The 16,295-nt window shown below is 47.9% G+C and overlaps 1 protein-coding gene across 1 annotated transcript in view; it reads right to left on the bottom strand.

The window, feature by feature from the left end:
- Positions 1-16,295, bottom strand: part of CSMD2 (CUB and Sushi multiple domains 2) — a 546,707-nt gene that overhangs the window by 146,222 nt on the left and 384,190 nt on the right. The window contains exons 23-25 of the mRNA XM_053660680.1: positions 9,532-9,688; positions 7,628-7,819; positions 4,240-4,366 (exon numbers count right to left, since the gene is read on the bottom strand). Of these exons, the coding sequence (XP_053516655.1) occupies positions 4,240-4,366; positions 7,628-7,819; positions 9,532-9,688 (476 nt within the window). The remainder of the gene's footprint in view (positions 1-4,239; positions 4,367-7,627; positions 7,820-9,531; positions 9,689-16,295) is intronic.

Below are 16,295 nucleotides of genomic sequence, written 5' to 3'. Positions count from 1 at the left end.
CGCCTGCCTGTCTTGGGCCTGCTAATGCCGCTGTGTCTCGCAGGAGCGCAGTCTTGTCTTTGGAAGATGCAGGCCGAGTACTTAGGGAAGAAGTGTCACAATGCCACAGTGTCCTTTTGAGTGATTCAGAAATAAAAAGGATGAACAGAAAAGGAAAAGAGAGGAAGCAAATATGGCGAAATCCCCGCCACAGCGGAGTCAGTGTGGTCGGCACGCAGGGTTTGGTGTGCGGTTCTCTTCACCTGTCTGCGTATTTTACACGTCATGTGTCACACAGCGCAAGGTGGGGAAACAGGAGAAACCTTGCTCCCACGATCAGAGGACAGTGAGACCGGCTGGTGGGGCTGTTAGATCTCTCCCGAGCCTGTGCCTCCTCGTCCACCCGCACTGCCACTGCCGACCACACCCTGGAGGCAGTTTCCTCACCGCGCTCCCAGACCAGGCGGCCCCATTCTCCTCCCCCAGGCCCACCCGGTGGGTCCGCACCCGGCACCACAGTCCCCAATGCTCTCACGCTCCGCCGCCGTGGGCTCCACCAGCTTTCCTGCTGCTGCCCACCCCTCCACCAGACTGCAGGTGATCCTCCCGCCACGCGGGCCCATTTCCAGCTCGAGCCTGACCACCTGGGTCAACTGCTCTGCCTGTCTCCCCCCTTGGCCACCTGGCAACCCCCCTTCACCCTTCTCCCTGCTATCTCAGCTCCAGTGCCTCCTTTTCCAGGACAGCACCTCCGGTCTCCTCCCATCCCACCTTTCATTCCCCCTCCTCCTTATGCCACCAACTCACTGTGTGCACACGTCACCTTCTCTCATCTGTACAAAGCCAGCGCCTCACACAGTCACCGTGTATTAGACAGGTAGCTGCTACAGGAATGAACGAATTGAATGAATGAATGAGTGATCCTCTAAGGTAGAAAAGGGGGAAGGACCTCCTCCTGATTTGCATACCTGAACACTAAAAAGTCATTACGCTCTCGATTCACTCATTGTCCCTTTAATATTTACTAAGAGACTATCATGGACATACTATGAGTCACATAACTATTAATACCTTCATACCTGAACCAATCCCCTTCCTTCCCTCCTTCCTTCATTCCTTCAACACCTGACCCTTCCTGAACCTCTGCCAGGTGCTGGGGGCCCTGTGTTGAGAGCTGGGAAACATGGGAAGGTGAACTGTGCAGAGACCACAGCTCTGGTGGGGGAGGTGAGGCAGGAGCGTAAACAAAGGGAGAGAGTGGTCAGTGTCATATGGGAAATACAGGCCATGGGCAGTGGGAGTTCAGAAGAGGAGACATGACACCTAGGTGACCCCAGAGAGGGGATGGGGGAAGGCTTCCTGGGCGAGCTGACACCTGCACTTGACTTTGAGGGACGGGGAATTTCAGGATTAAGCTTTTGGAGGCAGAAGGATGTCCCAGGGAGAGCAGAAGGCACAGGGTGAGGCTGGGGGCTTAGGTGCAGGGCCAGCAGAAATTTGGCTTTGCCGGAGTGTCACTGAAGCGGTGGTGTCACTGAGGAGGTGGGTTGAGGTCACGACAGCCTTGCGAACCAGGAGGAGATGTTTAGCTCCTGCGAGTGTGGGGTGCCACGGGGGGGGGGTTCTGATTCGAGGGTGAGTTGATCAGGTGGGTGTGTGCTTCCAGAAGGATCTTCTGGCAGGAGTGTGCAGCAAGAATCTGTATATTTAAACTGTCCCCTTAACAGTGCCAAACCCCCAAGAGCTTTGTGGACTTTATTCTGCACAGGGCTTAGCTCCAAAACTTCTGTATAGCAAACATTTAACACATTTCTTTAGTTGTACTTGAACTGAATCTAAGGTCATGCGTACATCAGTGAATATATAGACATCCGTATCTCTCTCGGTTCCCTTTCATTGAGAACTCTCCCCGGCAGATATGGTCCCCTGGCCACGCTTCTGCTCCTCGTCTCGGCTTCCTGCTGTTCCAAAGCCTCAGCACTTCCTTCTTGTCACTGCTACAGACTCCCGACTGGTTCCACTGTAAACAACCCAGGGTGGGGGCACCTCTGCTCTCTAACCTGTCATGGCTTCCTCTTGCTAACTGGCACTGAAGAGCCCCCATGACCAGGTCCACGCTCACTCACTCTATTTCCCACTCCTTGTGCACATGCAGCCCCCGCTCCAGCCAGACTTGTGCGGTCCTCCTTCCACACCTCCTTTGGGCCTGCCTCCCCGACCCGCTCTTTTCCTCGCAGTTCATCCGAACAACAGCTCAAGGCCGCGCAGTGCCAGCGGTGTGATAGAGCACGAAGAGTCCCAGCTCCCTGATGCACTGTGGCAACCTGGACGCAGTGCGCCTTCTTTTGGAGCCTCAGTTTTTTCACCCATAAAGTAGGAATAATAATACAGCAGACTGCCTGGTGGCCCCTATCCACAGGGTACAGTCCAAGACCACCCCCCCACCAGTGCATGCCTGAAACAACATATAGCGCCAGACCTTATATACATATATACACACACACATGCACCAGACCTTACATATATATATGTGTGTGTGCGTATATATATATATATATATATATATATATATACATATACACATACCTACCTATGATAAAGCTTAATTTATAAATTAGGCACAGCAAAAGATTAACAAGAATAATAAAATAGAACAATATGACACTATGCGGAGACTACTGTCTCTTTCTGATTCAAAATATCTCACCATACTGCACGCGCCCTCCTTCTCCCTGTGATGACGTGAGATGACGCGATGCGGACGTGAGGAGGGGCAGCGAGGTGGGCGGGTGACGCGGGCCCTGGGACACAGCGCCAGGCTGCTGCTGACCCTCTGGCAGGAGGAGGACCGCCCAGCCATGACGCCGTCGTGCCTCCCGGCCACAGCGGTGGTGCCCTTCCCACCTGCACTAAGCTCCTTGATGAGCTGAGGCCGCACCGTGTGCGGCTTGAGCACACACCAACACCAGCACGGATTTCTGTTTCCTTCTTTACAATCTCACAGATAGGAGATTCGTGAGACTGTAAATCTCAGCAACCTGAGCATGCGATTTTCTTTCCTTATTAAGTTGAGAACGTCCACCTTTTCACTTAAAAGAAGCACGTCAGGAGTTCCCTTTGGCATAGGCAAACTGCTTGCATCACTGCTCGTGCACTTAGGGGCCATTAGTAAGCAACATAAGGGCGACGGGGGCACAAGCCCTGTGATGCCGTGACGGTCCGATAACTGAGGCCGCCACCAAGTGACGAACGGTAGGTGGCAGATACAGCGTGGACACGCTGGACAAAGGAAGGAGTCACATCCCGAGTGGGAGACAGCTGGACGGTGTGTGAGCTTATCAGCTACTCTGGGTGGTGCACGATTTAAAACTCATTGTTTATTTCTGGAAGTATCAGTTTAATGTTTTTGTACTGCAGTTGACCATGGGTATCTGAAACTGCGAAGGACAAACCTCAGATAAGGGGAGACTCTGTTATTTATTACTACTGATAAATAAATCAGTAGTAATCTTTGCTATTAGGGCTCACTATTCGTAGTAATAGGGCTGCGGTGAAAAGCCAATAAAACAACATATGTGCCAGCCCCTGTGCTTGCTAAAGGTGACGCTCCTTCTTCTCCGACTCCTGGGGACTCCAGAAGTACTTCCTGTTACTCAGGCGCGTAGTTGGAAAGACAGTTATATTCCGAGTGAGTACCTACAAGCACCAGACACTGCTGGACTTCTGTAATTATTCTCTCTACAGTCCTAAACCGTAAGAATTTTTGTCCTCGTTTTACAGACCCAGAAACTCGGACTGAGAAAGGGAAGCAGCCCGGGCTCGTGGAGCTGTATGCTGACCCTGCTCCTCTCAGAGAAACAGCCACAGAACCATTATTCAATATTTACCGCGTTCCAAGCACTATGCTGAGCACAGTGCACACCATGTCTCATTTCAGGGCTTTATCCTGAGAAGCTGGTATTGTACCCGCAATGCAGAAGGAGGCCATAAGACTCGAACGATAAAGGCCTTACACGAGGTCCTGCAACCAGTACGTGGTCGGGCTGGGATTCAAACTGGGGCTCGTAGGACGACAAGCCTATGTCCTCAGCTACTGTGCTGAGATGGGCCTTTCCAGGTCCTCCTGGGCCCCGCCCAAGCCTGGGGTCCTAACCACCACTGTCGATGATGAGGGCCTTCAGCTGGGGTGGGCAGGACCAGCTCCCAGCCAGGTGTGTCCTGAACAACTGGCAAGGGTAGCTGTGCTGGATGGACACTTACCCGATGGTGCAGCCAGCGTCAGCCTCGATGGTCCAGATGCAGTTGAGGTTGTGCTCGTAGGGAGCTGGATACCCGGGGGACAGCACCTGCCCCGACGCCTCTCCTTTGATTGTCCCTCCACACTCGGCTGAAAGAAATCCCAAAAGCGTGAGCTTCACGGGGTGGCCTGGGTGCCAGCAACAACTCGGTGCTTCCTCTTGTCTGTGTCCCTGTGTCCCTCTCATGCATTCCAGGTGACTGAGCACAGCATATGAAATGCCCCGGATGTATTCGGAATTTACAAAGAACTTCTATGCCTCAACACTGAAAAGATGAAAAGCCCGATTTAAAAATGAGCCAAGGATTTGAATAGACATTTCTAGAAACAAGCACATGGGGAGGTGTCTGTCGTCAGCAGTCACGAGGGAAAGGTGAATTAAATCACAGTGAGATAACACTTTACAGGTACAAAGACGGCTAAAATAGAAAAGACTGCCACTAACAGGTGCGGGTGAGGATGAGGAGAAGCTGGAACCCTCATACGCTGCTGGTGAGAATACAAAATGGGGCGGCCGCTTTGGAAAACAGTTTCACAGTTCTTCAAAATGTTAAACATGGTTACCATGTGACCCCAGCCGCTGGGCTCTTAGGTATACACCCAAGAGAAATGAATACATTCGTTCACACAAAACCTTGCACACAAATGATCACAGCAGCGTTATTCATAATAACCAAACAGCGGAAACAACCCACATGTCCATTAAGTCCATGGATAAACAAATGTGGGGCATGCACACGGTGCATGAATGGGTGTCATCGGAGCATGTGCGACATGCTCTCACCATGTCTGTCTCCTTCCCAAGTCTGTAAGCTCCGTGGCAGCAGAAACCTCGTCTGACTCACGTTTGCACAAGTGCCAAGTATAGTAGAGTGCTTGGCACATGATAGATGTTTTAATAAATATTTAGCAAATGAATAGACAGGTGGATGATCCAATGAATGAAAAGAGCATATTGCTTCCCAGGCAAATTATTATAACACTCTGGACAAGGGAGCATGGCAATGAGGAGGAAGAGGTTTATTGCAAAGCTTTTTATGAAGGGGGCTGATCGATGAACAAGATTCTGGAAGAAACGGGAGAGAATGGGATCAAAGTCACAAAGTCACAAATTCACTTGTTGCTGTAAAGGACTCATGAAGCATCTCTAGGGCATCACGGCTCGACCTGGGACCACTCAGCCAGGGCAGGGCAAGGGGCTCTCTGCCAGTGTGGCTGCTCAGCAGACCCGATTCTTTGCTCAAGACTCACTTTGAGTTTTCCCCCTGTGCTGCTGTTGAAACGGGAGGTACCAACCCCACTGAGAGATGCAGGGTTGAATGGGCCCGTAGCAGAAAGCAGGGTGGGGGAGAAAGGATGAACTGTAAGTAGTGGAGAGGAAGCCCACCTGCTCCCCCAAATAGAGGAGGCAGCTAGAAAGGCAGCAAGACATTACCCATGTCCTTGGTTGGAGTTTATTTCTGTGTCCAGATGGAGAAGCCCCTCTGCTTCCCAGGCAGTGAGTGTTTGGAGGAGCAGCCCTGGGAGCAATTCCTAAAGACACAGCTGCTCTCCACAGGGGCCACTCTGTCTGAGGACGGTGGGTGGGCAGCGGGGGTCATGTGGCCAGCCTGCGGCAGCTTCACCAACAAGACCATGACACTCTACTCTTGCTGGTCCCCCCCCCCCTTCTTCCCACCCTAGAGGTTTGGACTGTGGCATCCAGTCCTCATTTCATCAATGAGGAAACTGCCTGGATGCTGTAAGTGACACCAGTCATTTCTGGCAGGCTGCGATAAAGCCCGCGACAACATGACATATGTACAAATACACACACATAATCCCAAGTACACAACCTCTCTCTCCCGAGTGGGGCCGGCGGGAGTCTCAGTGGGGAAGGCCTCCCAGTTTCAAAGCATAAATATTCTTCCTAACACTGCTTCAGTGGATCCTCGAAGTTCAGTCCAACTGGCAAATTTGATATTCAAAATACATTACAGTGAACCCTTTCTGCAAAGAAAATCATTGTCTTACAATGGGAATCATCCTCTCCGCTGCCTACTCGCTTGCCTGGCTTGCCAATGGCATGGTACCCATGTCTGTGTATGTGTGTGTCTCCCTCGCTGGCCTGGGACCTGCTCATCTCTGTCTTCCTGGGGCCCCGCAGAGGGCCTGGCACATGCGTGGAAGAAGGAAATGAAAACAGGGATGCAGGAAGAAAGGGATGGGGCGTGAGTGCAGACCGAGTCGACCTCAACCACAAAAACAGAGGGAGACTAGAGGCCACTCAGAGGCCACTACCCCGGTCTCCCAGACTTAAATCCTCGCCTGCAGATGCTGCTGACAGTGCCAGAGACCCTGTGACAATGCAGCTGTCCCAGGGGAAGAACGTTGGCTGCTAACACTTCCCGCCTTGCTGGCCTCGAATGGCCACCTCCCCACCCCGCTCCTCCTGGTGACGAATTCTTACCCATCTTTCAAAGTCTCCATTGAAATACCACCTCCTGAGCCGAACTCTCTGATATCCTCCGACACTTTGCCCCTAACTCTTATTTCAGTGTCTGTCTTGCATGATTAATGATCTGTTTGTAAGTCTGTTCTCCTTCCTGGGTTACGGGCTCCCCAAGGGCAGGGAAAATGCTTTTTTCTTTTCTTTTTGTCTTTTTCTGCCTCTGCTCACACCCAAACACACACTGGCACCAATACTGCCACGTAGCACTTGGTGGGCACTTACATGTTTTCCCAGTGGGTGCTTTGTTCTTCTATGATCACCCAGTGCTGCGGATACCCTGAGGCTGTGGGACATGGGGACAGGGACAGAAAGAGAGGCAGACCTGGCGTTTGGGGTGGGGAAGCCAGGCCTGCCTTGTGTGGGAATGCGGGGGGCCGGCGGTTAATGCTTGCAGTGAGCTGGGTGGGGACGGTGAAAAGCCAGACAGAGAACGGTCCATTTCACACGTCTGCCTTGTATTGGACTTTTCTCACCCTGGGGCACAGGGACAAAGCTTCCAGGGAGCCTCTGTGGATGCTCTGGGGGCACCACAGGCTTCTGAAGATGCTAGTTTGTTGTTCTAGTCTTTCTTCAGGGTGAGGTGGATGACGGTCCATGGTCTTTCCTTTTTCTTTCAACATTCCCCAGAAAAGGGAGCCAGAGCACCATCTTGCCCACAAAGAAACTGAGGCCCAGTATGAGCTGGAGACTCATTTGAGTCTCGGTGTTGCAGGAGCCCCTGGGGCCTGAGTAAAAGCTCCACCTCTTCATTTCTAACTGGCTCTCCTGCCTCTTCTCTGACACCAGTGTCAGAGAAGGGCATACTTGGCTGTGGTCCCCCTTGCTACACGTGTGACAACAGCAAGCAGAAGGCCTCCTACCGACACAAGTGGGGAGAGGCCGGTCCCAGGTCCTGCGCTCTCCACTCAGACACAGCAGTTCCTCGCTGCCCCGCAGGCTGTATCCAGGGTCACAGCTGAAGGACACAGAGCTCCCTGCAAAGTGGCCTCCGTCGTGGACCTTGTAGCCAAACTGGGGGATTCCTGGGTCCTCACATCTGATGAGTTCAAAGCCTGGTGAAGAGAGAAGAGACAGGGTGAGCGAGCTCTGTCGTGGCCGGGAGCGCACTCCTGCAAGCCCACTTCCTCGAGGAAGCTGCGCGGCACGTGTGTGTGGGTTCCGATGGACTCACTGCTCCGGGCCACCTCGTGGCTGTGCCCAGGCGAGCGTGTGTCCTGGAGCGTGCCTTCCCGTCGCTATATGTAAATGGTTTCCGTTGCTTTTCCCAGGATAGCTCTTTAAATAGTTTTCACATATAAGGTTTGAATTTTCTATTTCTTATGTTTGACCCCCTAGCATTTTGCCAGTGGGAACTGTTCTTTCCATTTTGAGGGGATGGTGTAATGTGGAAAAGTCACTTTAAGTGCATGTGTCAAACCTCCGTTACGTCCTGCTTAACTACGCTCTACCAGAACGGGCTGGAGAAGGAGGCCCCTGCGGAGCTCCTACTATACGGCATCTCACGGGTTCTCTCTTGTTTGTTATGAACAGGAGTCTTACAGGAAGTATAATTATGTGCATTTCACCACTGAGCACGTTGACTTAGAAAGGTTAAATAAATTGTTCCGAAGTCGGAGTCTCAGATGATAGAGATGGAATTCAAATATGACTGTATGGAGTCGTCTTCCACGGATCCGCCTGCTGCCCCAGGCCAGGCCCCTCTGCCCTCTCCCAGCTCGGGTGCGAGGGGTCCTGAGTAGACTCACTGGGTGGGTTTTCTCTAATAGATCCACTGGGAAACCATTCACATATTGAACATTTGCCCATCTGAAGTGCACGGCTGAGTGTCTTCGGTCCGTTTGCAGGGTCGTTCACTCGAGAGACAGTGAAAGTCAGGACACGCTCATGAGCTCAGAGAGAAGCCTCATCCGCACTCCCCTCCGCCCTGGGCAACCCCAGCTGTCTTTTGGTCTCTGTGGCTTTGTCTGGTCTGGATGGTTCATAGGAATGGATCATATAACCCATGGCCTTTTGTGACTGGCTACTTTTCCTTGGCCTAATGTTTTCAAGGTTCACCCCTGTGGAGGCATAAGTCAGTACCTCCTTCTTTTTGGTGGCCATATATTCTCCATTTTTTTCACTCACTCATCATCTGATGGATACTCACTGGATTTTAACATAGTCTGTAAAAGCACATTTCTTTGTCTCTCTTGGGCAAGTAGAAGCTCACATAAATGAATAAAATGGTGGTGACTCTGAAGAATGGGTCTGTGACCCCCAAGTACTTGGGCTGAATACAAACCTGGGTGCTTTCCATTGTCAAATTTCCAGGAATAAAGAAAAAAGTTAAAAGCATGGGGAAAAAAAGAGGGAAATAATCAAGAATAAACTTTTTAGGAAATAGTTAAAACAAAAATAATTATCCATGAATGTTTGCATCTTTTTACACCCAGGTACAGTTGCGTATTATCTTATAAACACCATGAGTAGCAAAGGCTCTCTTTGGTGACTTTCATTAAGTCTCGGTGTTTATTATTTTTAAAGTGTTAGTGACTAAAAGGTATGCTCTCCACTCGGTTATCCACCAGTTTAACCCACAGAGCTGTGGTTTAAAAAGTGGCAGTTTTTCCAAATGGTAAGCACAACGTGTTACTAAGAGGAAACAACCAAGCACGTGCCAGTGAGAGAAAACCGAACCTGTAGGTGATGGAGGATGACGCCAAGTCCAACCTCCCAAGCAGGCAAAGCCTGACTCACTGTCCACGCAGGTGCAAGGAGGACTTACTGGAAAACTGGAGCTCAAAGCCCTTGCTGGTGTTCTCGGCGTCAGTGACGAAATCGAGCCACAGGCTGCTGGATGTGCTGTTCAAAGTCACCCCCAGCATCTCAGAGCGGCTGAACACCCCCAGCAAACGGGCGGAGTTGTTGGTGCCATCATAGACCTGGACACAGGAGAGACCCCAGCCCAAAAGCATCAGCATGACCTTATTTCCAAGAACAGCTTCTCACCCCACAGCCCACATTCCCAGAGTCTGGCATCGATAACAACTGTTAGAGGGGCAGGGAGTCACCAGACGCAAGAAAGATGGCAGAGTGGAGCGAGTAACTGAGCGAGCCCCGGGCCCCTTCTGACTCTGCCGGATGCCAGTTCTGGGCCCAGGCTACCTCCGTGTGAATCCGGTCTCTAGGCACTGATTTCTGCTCTAACCTTTCCAGTGGTGATCTGCTCCTGTTTCCCCAAACCCCATATGGCACCAGCTTCCTCTTCAGCAGCCTGGGGAGGCCGGGTTGGGGCTGGCTGACCGCCCAAGCCATCTGTTTCTGCAGACATGCATGCTGAAAGCATTTGACATCTCCGCACAACCAGGCACTCAATTCTGTCCTTTCAGGAGAGGAGACAACTGTCCTCCTGCCTGACAACTGTCCTCCCACTGTGGTGGCGGCCTCAGTTTTGATCGCTTTGCTGGACATGGCCCCTGAGACCCTATCAGGATGGAGTTAAGATGACCAGTATGCCATGGTGCCTTTCCCTTCCCCAAGTTCAGCCTTTGCCCCTTCTCTCCTAAAATAAGGGCTCCAGCGAGGGCCTGCTGGGCTTGCCAGGGGTGGAATCGTGCTAGCAGCTGGCTTCCCTGAGTCCCATCTGTCCCCTGAACTTCTGAGTACCAGCGAAGTCAACAATCATCTGAGTAATGAACTGGCTTCCCAGGTTTTGAGGTTGCTGCTCCTTTCCAGATAATTGTACAAATAACAACAGCAGTTGTGATTGAGTGAAGGACCTCCTGGTGTTTTGGTAAATATCAAAGATGGGATCTATGGGTGGGCGATGAATATTTGTGCATGGCGCAGGATGTGGTGCCAGCTGCCAGCAAATTGGAACAACATTTCCATTCTATCCTTTATGAAGCAGAGCTTTCTAAAAGAAGCTATCCTTCAAGCTAACAGTGCTGTATGTTACAAAGATTTGTTTAGGCCCCCAGGAGACTCAAGTCTGTTTCCAGATCCTATGTGACGTGGCTTTATAATAGCAACAGACTAAGAGAATTCCAGCATTCTAACAGACATACAGAATGTACCAGTTCAGCCGAAGTGCTATAAAAAGTATTGTTACCCAGGAAAGCATATATTGGAATTAATTGATCAAGGCATCTGTCGTCAATTCTTGCTAACATCACAACAGAAGAGACAACCAGATATCAGGCACTTCCTGATGGCAGACACACCACTACCTATACGGTCACTTTGCTGGAAAGAAAAAAAACTGAATCAGATCTGAATCAGATCAAGTCACTGGTTCCAATTTCTAACTTACAGGAAATACAGAGGATGGAGGAACACGAGAAGTGATGCTCCGGGAATGTGGTCAGTACAATCCAGAATGTGAACCATTCTGCTGGACAAAGGATCCCACCCCCTCAACAAACAGATTACAAGTAGGGGAAAGAGATGGAGGCAGAAACCTAGGGATTAAAACACACAGGAGGAAACTGGTCCAGTGTGTGGACTTTATTTGGATCCTGATTCAAATGAACTGTAAATTTAAAAAACATTAAGACACTTACAAGATAATTGGAAACTGAGCCCTCACTGGATGTATGACGGTATCAAGAAATTGTCGTTAGTTAATCAAAGTATAACAGAATAGGGTTTTTCCTTAATGTCAAAACATAATTCATCCTACTTCATTAAGAATGAAAATGGTCTTACTAAGTGTTATTATGATAAAATATTCATTGCAGAAAACTTAAAAACAGAAAAACACAAAGAAAATAAAAGCAGCTTTCGGCACCCGTTACATTTCAGTGACTATCTTTACAGGCTTTGTTCTGCGCGTCTCTTTCCTTGTGCATATTTATTTCTTGACTTTCTTTATAAATACAAGATCAAACCATGGATGCCATATGGTAACAGCTTTTTCACTTAACGTAATGTACATATTTTTCAAATCATTAAATATTTTTTTCCCAGCAGCATTTAAATAGCTGCAGGAATTTCCATCATAAAATTAACCCAACCCCCAACAGAATTATTCCCACATCACTGTCTGCAAGTGTGCCCTGGCACACAAGAGGCACTCAATAAACGTGTGATAAAAAGGACAAAACCAAAAGGGGTAGGTTTGAGGGTGGGACGGCGGGTGCGGTGGGGTGAAAATGGAGACAACTGTTCTTGACCAATAATAAAAACAAATACATAAATAAACCACTGTTGTCTTTTAATACTTTTGCTCTTAAACCCACTTGCATTTATCTTGGCATGTGACATAAGGTTCCACTGTTTTTCCCTGGTTGATCAGCCATTTAACCAAACGCTGCTTGTAAGTATTTCATCCCCCACCAATTTTAAATCTCTCGCTGTTGCACATGGTTATGTAAACTTGATTTTGTCTGTCAACTTTCTTGTCTACTGCATTCCTCGGTTTGTCTATTCCCGTGCACAACCTATGCTGTTCCAATTACTGTGGCGTTATAACACAAATGTTTGGTAGGGTAAGTGGCCCTCACTTGTTTCCTTTAAACTTAAAAAACCTATTCTCAGGCCCTGGCTGGTGTAGCTCAGTGGATTGAGCACGGGCCTGAGAACCAAAAGATCGTGGTTCGATTCCCCGTCAGGGCACATGCCTGGGTTGCAGGCCAGTTCCCAGCAGGGACCAGATCCCAGCAGGAGATGCACCAGAAGCAACCATACATTGTTATTTCTCTTCTTCCCTTCCCTTCTAAAGATAAATAAATAAAATTAAAAAATATATATTCTCCTATATTTGCTCTTCTACATACACTCGAAAAAGAATTTTCACAAATTAAAACACCAAGAAAACTCTCCCTGCAAAAGAAAAGAAAACCACAACTTGAGTAATTCTGACTAACATTTAAATGTATGAACTGACTAGAGGAAAAAATACCGTTATACGATATTAAATCTTCCTGCCCATGTACACAGTGTCTGTCTCCCTTTAATCAAGTTGTCTGTTATCTCTTGGTACAATTCTGTGTTTGCTCTGTGATTGCCATTGGGAACTGGGTCTCCGTATGCAGTCACTTCCTAACAGGACATTGCTTCTCTGTAAGAAAAGTGCTTCTCCAGTCCAGTTCATCGTTATGTGCCGGTGACGGGACTGTCCCCTGAGAAATCTGGGAGAATCTGTGCACATCTGTTCCATCTCGCCTTCTTTTCTTCTCTCTGCCAGATGTTTTTATTTTTCAGCTTTCTTGAGGTGTAACTGACAAATAAATACTGTATATAATTAAGGTATATAACTCGATGTTTTGATGTACATATATCATTACATCTGACGGTTCAGCAAGAAATAACTACGCTGAACGGATAGCTTTTTACCCACGGTGATGGGCAAGGTGAACCTGCAGACGTCTGCCTGCACCCGGGCACTGCAGTCTCTCCAGGACGCCCGTCTAGCGCGGGGAAGCTGGCTGCGGGGACGGCGCATCTTCCGCTGTGTCAGTTATTGCCAGATTGCTTTCCGAAGAGTAATATGCCAATTTAGTCGTGCTGACAACGTATGGCAGTTTTCATTGCTTTCTCTCCTTGCCAACATTTAGTGTTTTCTGGCATTCTAATTTATTCCCAATTTCATGGGTGTGAAATGGTACCTCGTTTTAATTACGTCCCTGATTACCACTGAGGTTGAGCATCTTTTCATAAGTTTATCAACAATTCTACTTTCCTCTCCTGCGAATTGCCTGTTCATGCCTTATGTTCATCCGTGAACACGGAACCTCCCCACATTTATTTTAATGTCCTTCAAATTAAAGTTTGATTTTCCCAGTAAAGATTATGCACATTTTTATTAGGCTTATTCCTAGGTACCTTATAGGGTTTTTTTGTATTATGAGGGAGACCTCCCCACCCCAGTTTACAAACACCAGCAGTTTTGCTGAATTTTCTTATTGGTTCTGATAATTTATCAGTTGATTCTTTTGTATTTGTGGAATAATAGACCTTTTACATACTTCTTTCTAATTTTTATAGTTTCTTCTTTTGAGGGTGGGGTGAGGGTATAATTATAGTGGCTGGGAAGCCAGTATAATGATGAATACTATTGGCGATAGCAGAAGTATTAGCCTCAGTCCTACCTTTACTTGGCAACTGGGGGAGATTTTGTCATTGAGAATAATGTTTGCTGTAAGTGTTGGTAGAAGCCTTTTAATAGATTAAGAAAGTTCTGTCCATGGTGAGATGTTTTTAAAAATCATGGATGATATATGATTTCATTACATGATGCTTAGGGGTACAATGATGGGCAGGATCACGTTTTTCTTTTTTTTTCTGTGTATAGGATATTGGATTGAGCCACACGCATGAAATTGCCAACACTCAATCAGTGTTGGCCTATAAAAATGGCAATTTCATAGGGTTCACCCAATAAATAACATTAGGAGCTTTTCTAGTGACACATCCTCACATCTCTGGAATCAATTCCACTTAATACACAGTCAGATTCGGTGTACTGCATTTAGGATTTTTAGGTCTACGGTTACAGGTGGCACCGTCTCACGGCTCCTGTCCCTATGCTGCCCTCACGCAGTTCGATGTCCACGTCCCCACTTGTTCCTCCTTTAAGATGCTTTGGGAGCTGGGTCCCAGTGTTGCTCTTTTCTGAGGCAGTCTGGTCCTTGCAGGGATTAAATTGCTCCTTGAAGTTGGCTGCAAAATGGTCCAGGCCCAGGGCCTTTGAGAGAGGACATGAGGGAATTCCAATTTATTGGTTTATTCATGATTTTTTTTGATGTTAGTACTTTTATCTATTAAAAAATTCCATTTTAGCTAAGCTTTCAGATATCTTGGCTTACAGTTGTTCCTAAATGTTTTCTTATTATTTTCATAATCTCTACTGTGTCTGTGACCACGTTCCTTTATTCATCTGTAACATTATATACTGTGACTTCTTTATTCCTTCATCAGTCCTGCCACATTTGTCTACTTTATTAAAGTTTTCAAAGAAACTGTTGGTTTTGCTGATAATTGCTATTTAAAAAAATGTTTTTAGTCCTTTTGCTTTTATCTTTAAAAGTATTTTTCTCCTACTTTCTTTGATTTACTGTTACATTATTCAAGCTACCCAAACCCTCATTATTTGTAGCCCAGGTGATATGCTGGAGAGTAACAGAGGTATATTAAACTCTTCCGTGGTGGCTGTGACTTTATTAATTTTTTTTACATTTCTGCAGCTTTTATTTAATTTATTCATGCTATGTTACTTGGCACATAAAGTTTTACTGTGGATGACTGTACAATTTATTAATATAAAAGAACCTTCTTTTTCATTTCCTTATGAGATGTGGAAGAGTCTCTAATTTATTTTCTAATAAACTGATTTCATTTCTCTGTGGTTTACCATCTTCTGCGCATTGCTTCCATTCCACTTTTTAATTGGGTGATCATGTTTTCCATCTCCATTCAATCTTCCCTCATCTCGGAGTGCTCTGTTTTCATTATTGCCTATTTTTTTGTGTGTCATAAATACAATATTCTCTCAAATCTTGTTAAGAATACAAATTAGGAGCTTTTAATAAGTTTTTTTCCCCCTTGTTGCTTACAGAGGAGCAATTAGCTCTGACTCCTCAGACAGGTCCTCTTCTCTGGTCTATTGAATATTTACACACACCCAGCTAATTGTCTCGTTGGTGCATCGCTGCCGAGGGAGAGTGACAATGGAGAACCGACATACCCAGCAGTCTCTAAGGGGGGGCAGAGGGGTTAAGCAAAAGAGGCCGTGGCAGGAGCTTCTCCAGCTCTTGGGGCTAAAATACGTGAGTTTATGAGTGTGAGTGTGAGACAGAGAGAGACAGACAGACAGAGAGACAGACAGAGAGTCCATGGCAGCGCCTGATCCCTCTTGTTAGGCACCAGCACAGCACTGGCCTGTCAACAAAAGACAAATGACACACTGGACATCACGTTGAGAGGCCATCGGCTCTGTGTGGTCTCTCAGACTGTGTGCACCTCCAGAGGGGCTGGTGGGCTTGAGATCCGGTCCCCGCTACAGGGCTGCAGTGTGTCCTCTAAGCTAGGTGGTCTTAGATGTCTTTTCCCTCCAGGTTTGTCATCCCAATCCACAGGCTGAGTTTCACGTCATGTGTGTGAACTGCCGTCTGTCTGATCAGGCCCTTTTTCAGTCTAGATCCCTTTTTGGCTGTTTCTCTGGCCAGGAATTCCCTTCCGTTGAGTGTGAATGGCACCCGTGCCTAGCGGCCTGTAGAAGCTGCAGCTACATACACTGCTTCGTTGGCACACGCACGTCGGGGCCATTCCACCCTAGTGCACCGAGAGGTCCTTCCTGTCTGGCTGAAGCTGGGGGCTGAAATGAAAGGGATCAGCTGGTACTGGGAGACAAGCGAGAGCGTATGTGGGGGTGGGGTTTAAGACATTTGTAGTTATCAAAAGTAAGGGAGTAAGGGACAGATCAGGGGTCACAAATGTGAGGGGACTGTCATTTCACGGATGAGAAAAGAGAAGACTATGTAGAAGTTACGAAGGGGTGGTCAGATACACCAAACACTGTATCTTGGCAACACAGAGGTGGCAGGTCTG

The sequence above is a fragment of the Artibeus jamaicensis genome, unplaced genomic scaffold (assembly GCF_021234435.1).
Source record: "Artibeus jamaicensis isolate MK-2021 breed Jamaican fruit bat unplaced genomic scaffold, CSHL_Jam_final scaffold_847, whole genome shotgun sequence".
NCBI lineage: Eukaryota > Metazoa > Chordata > Mammalia > Chiroptera > Phyllostomidae > Artibeus > Artibeus jamaicensis.
The sequence above is the reverse complement of the archived record's forward strand: the minus strand, read 5'-3'. Positions and strand labels throughout refer to the sequence as shown.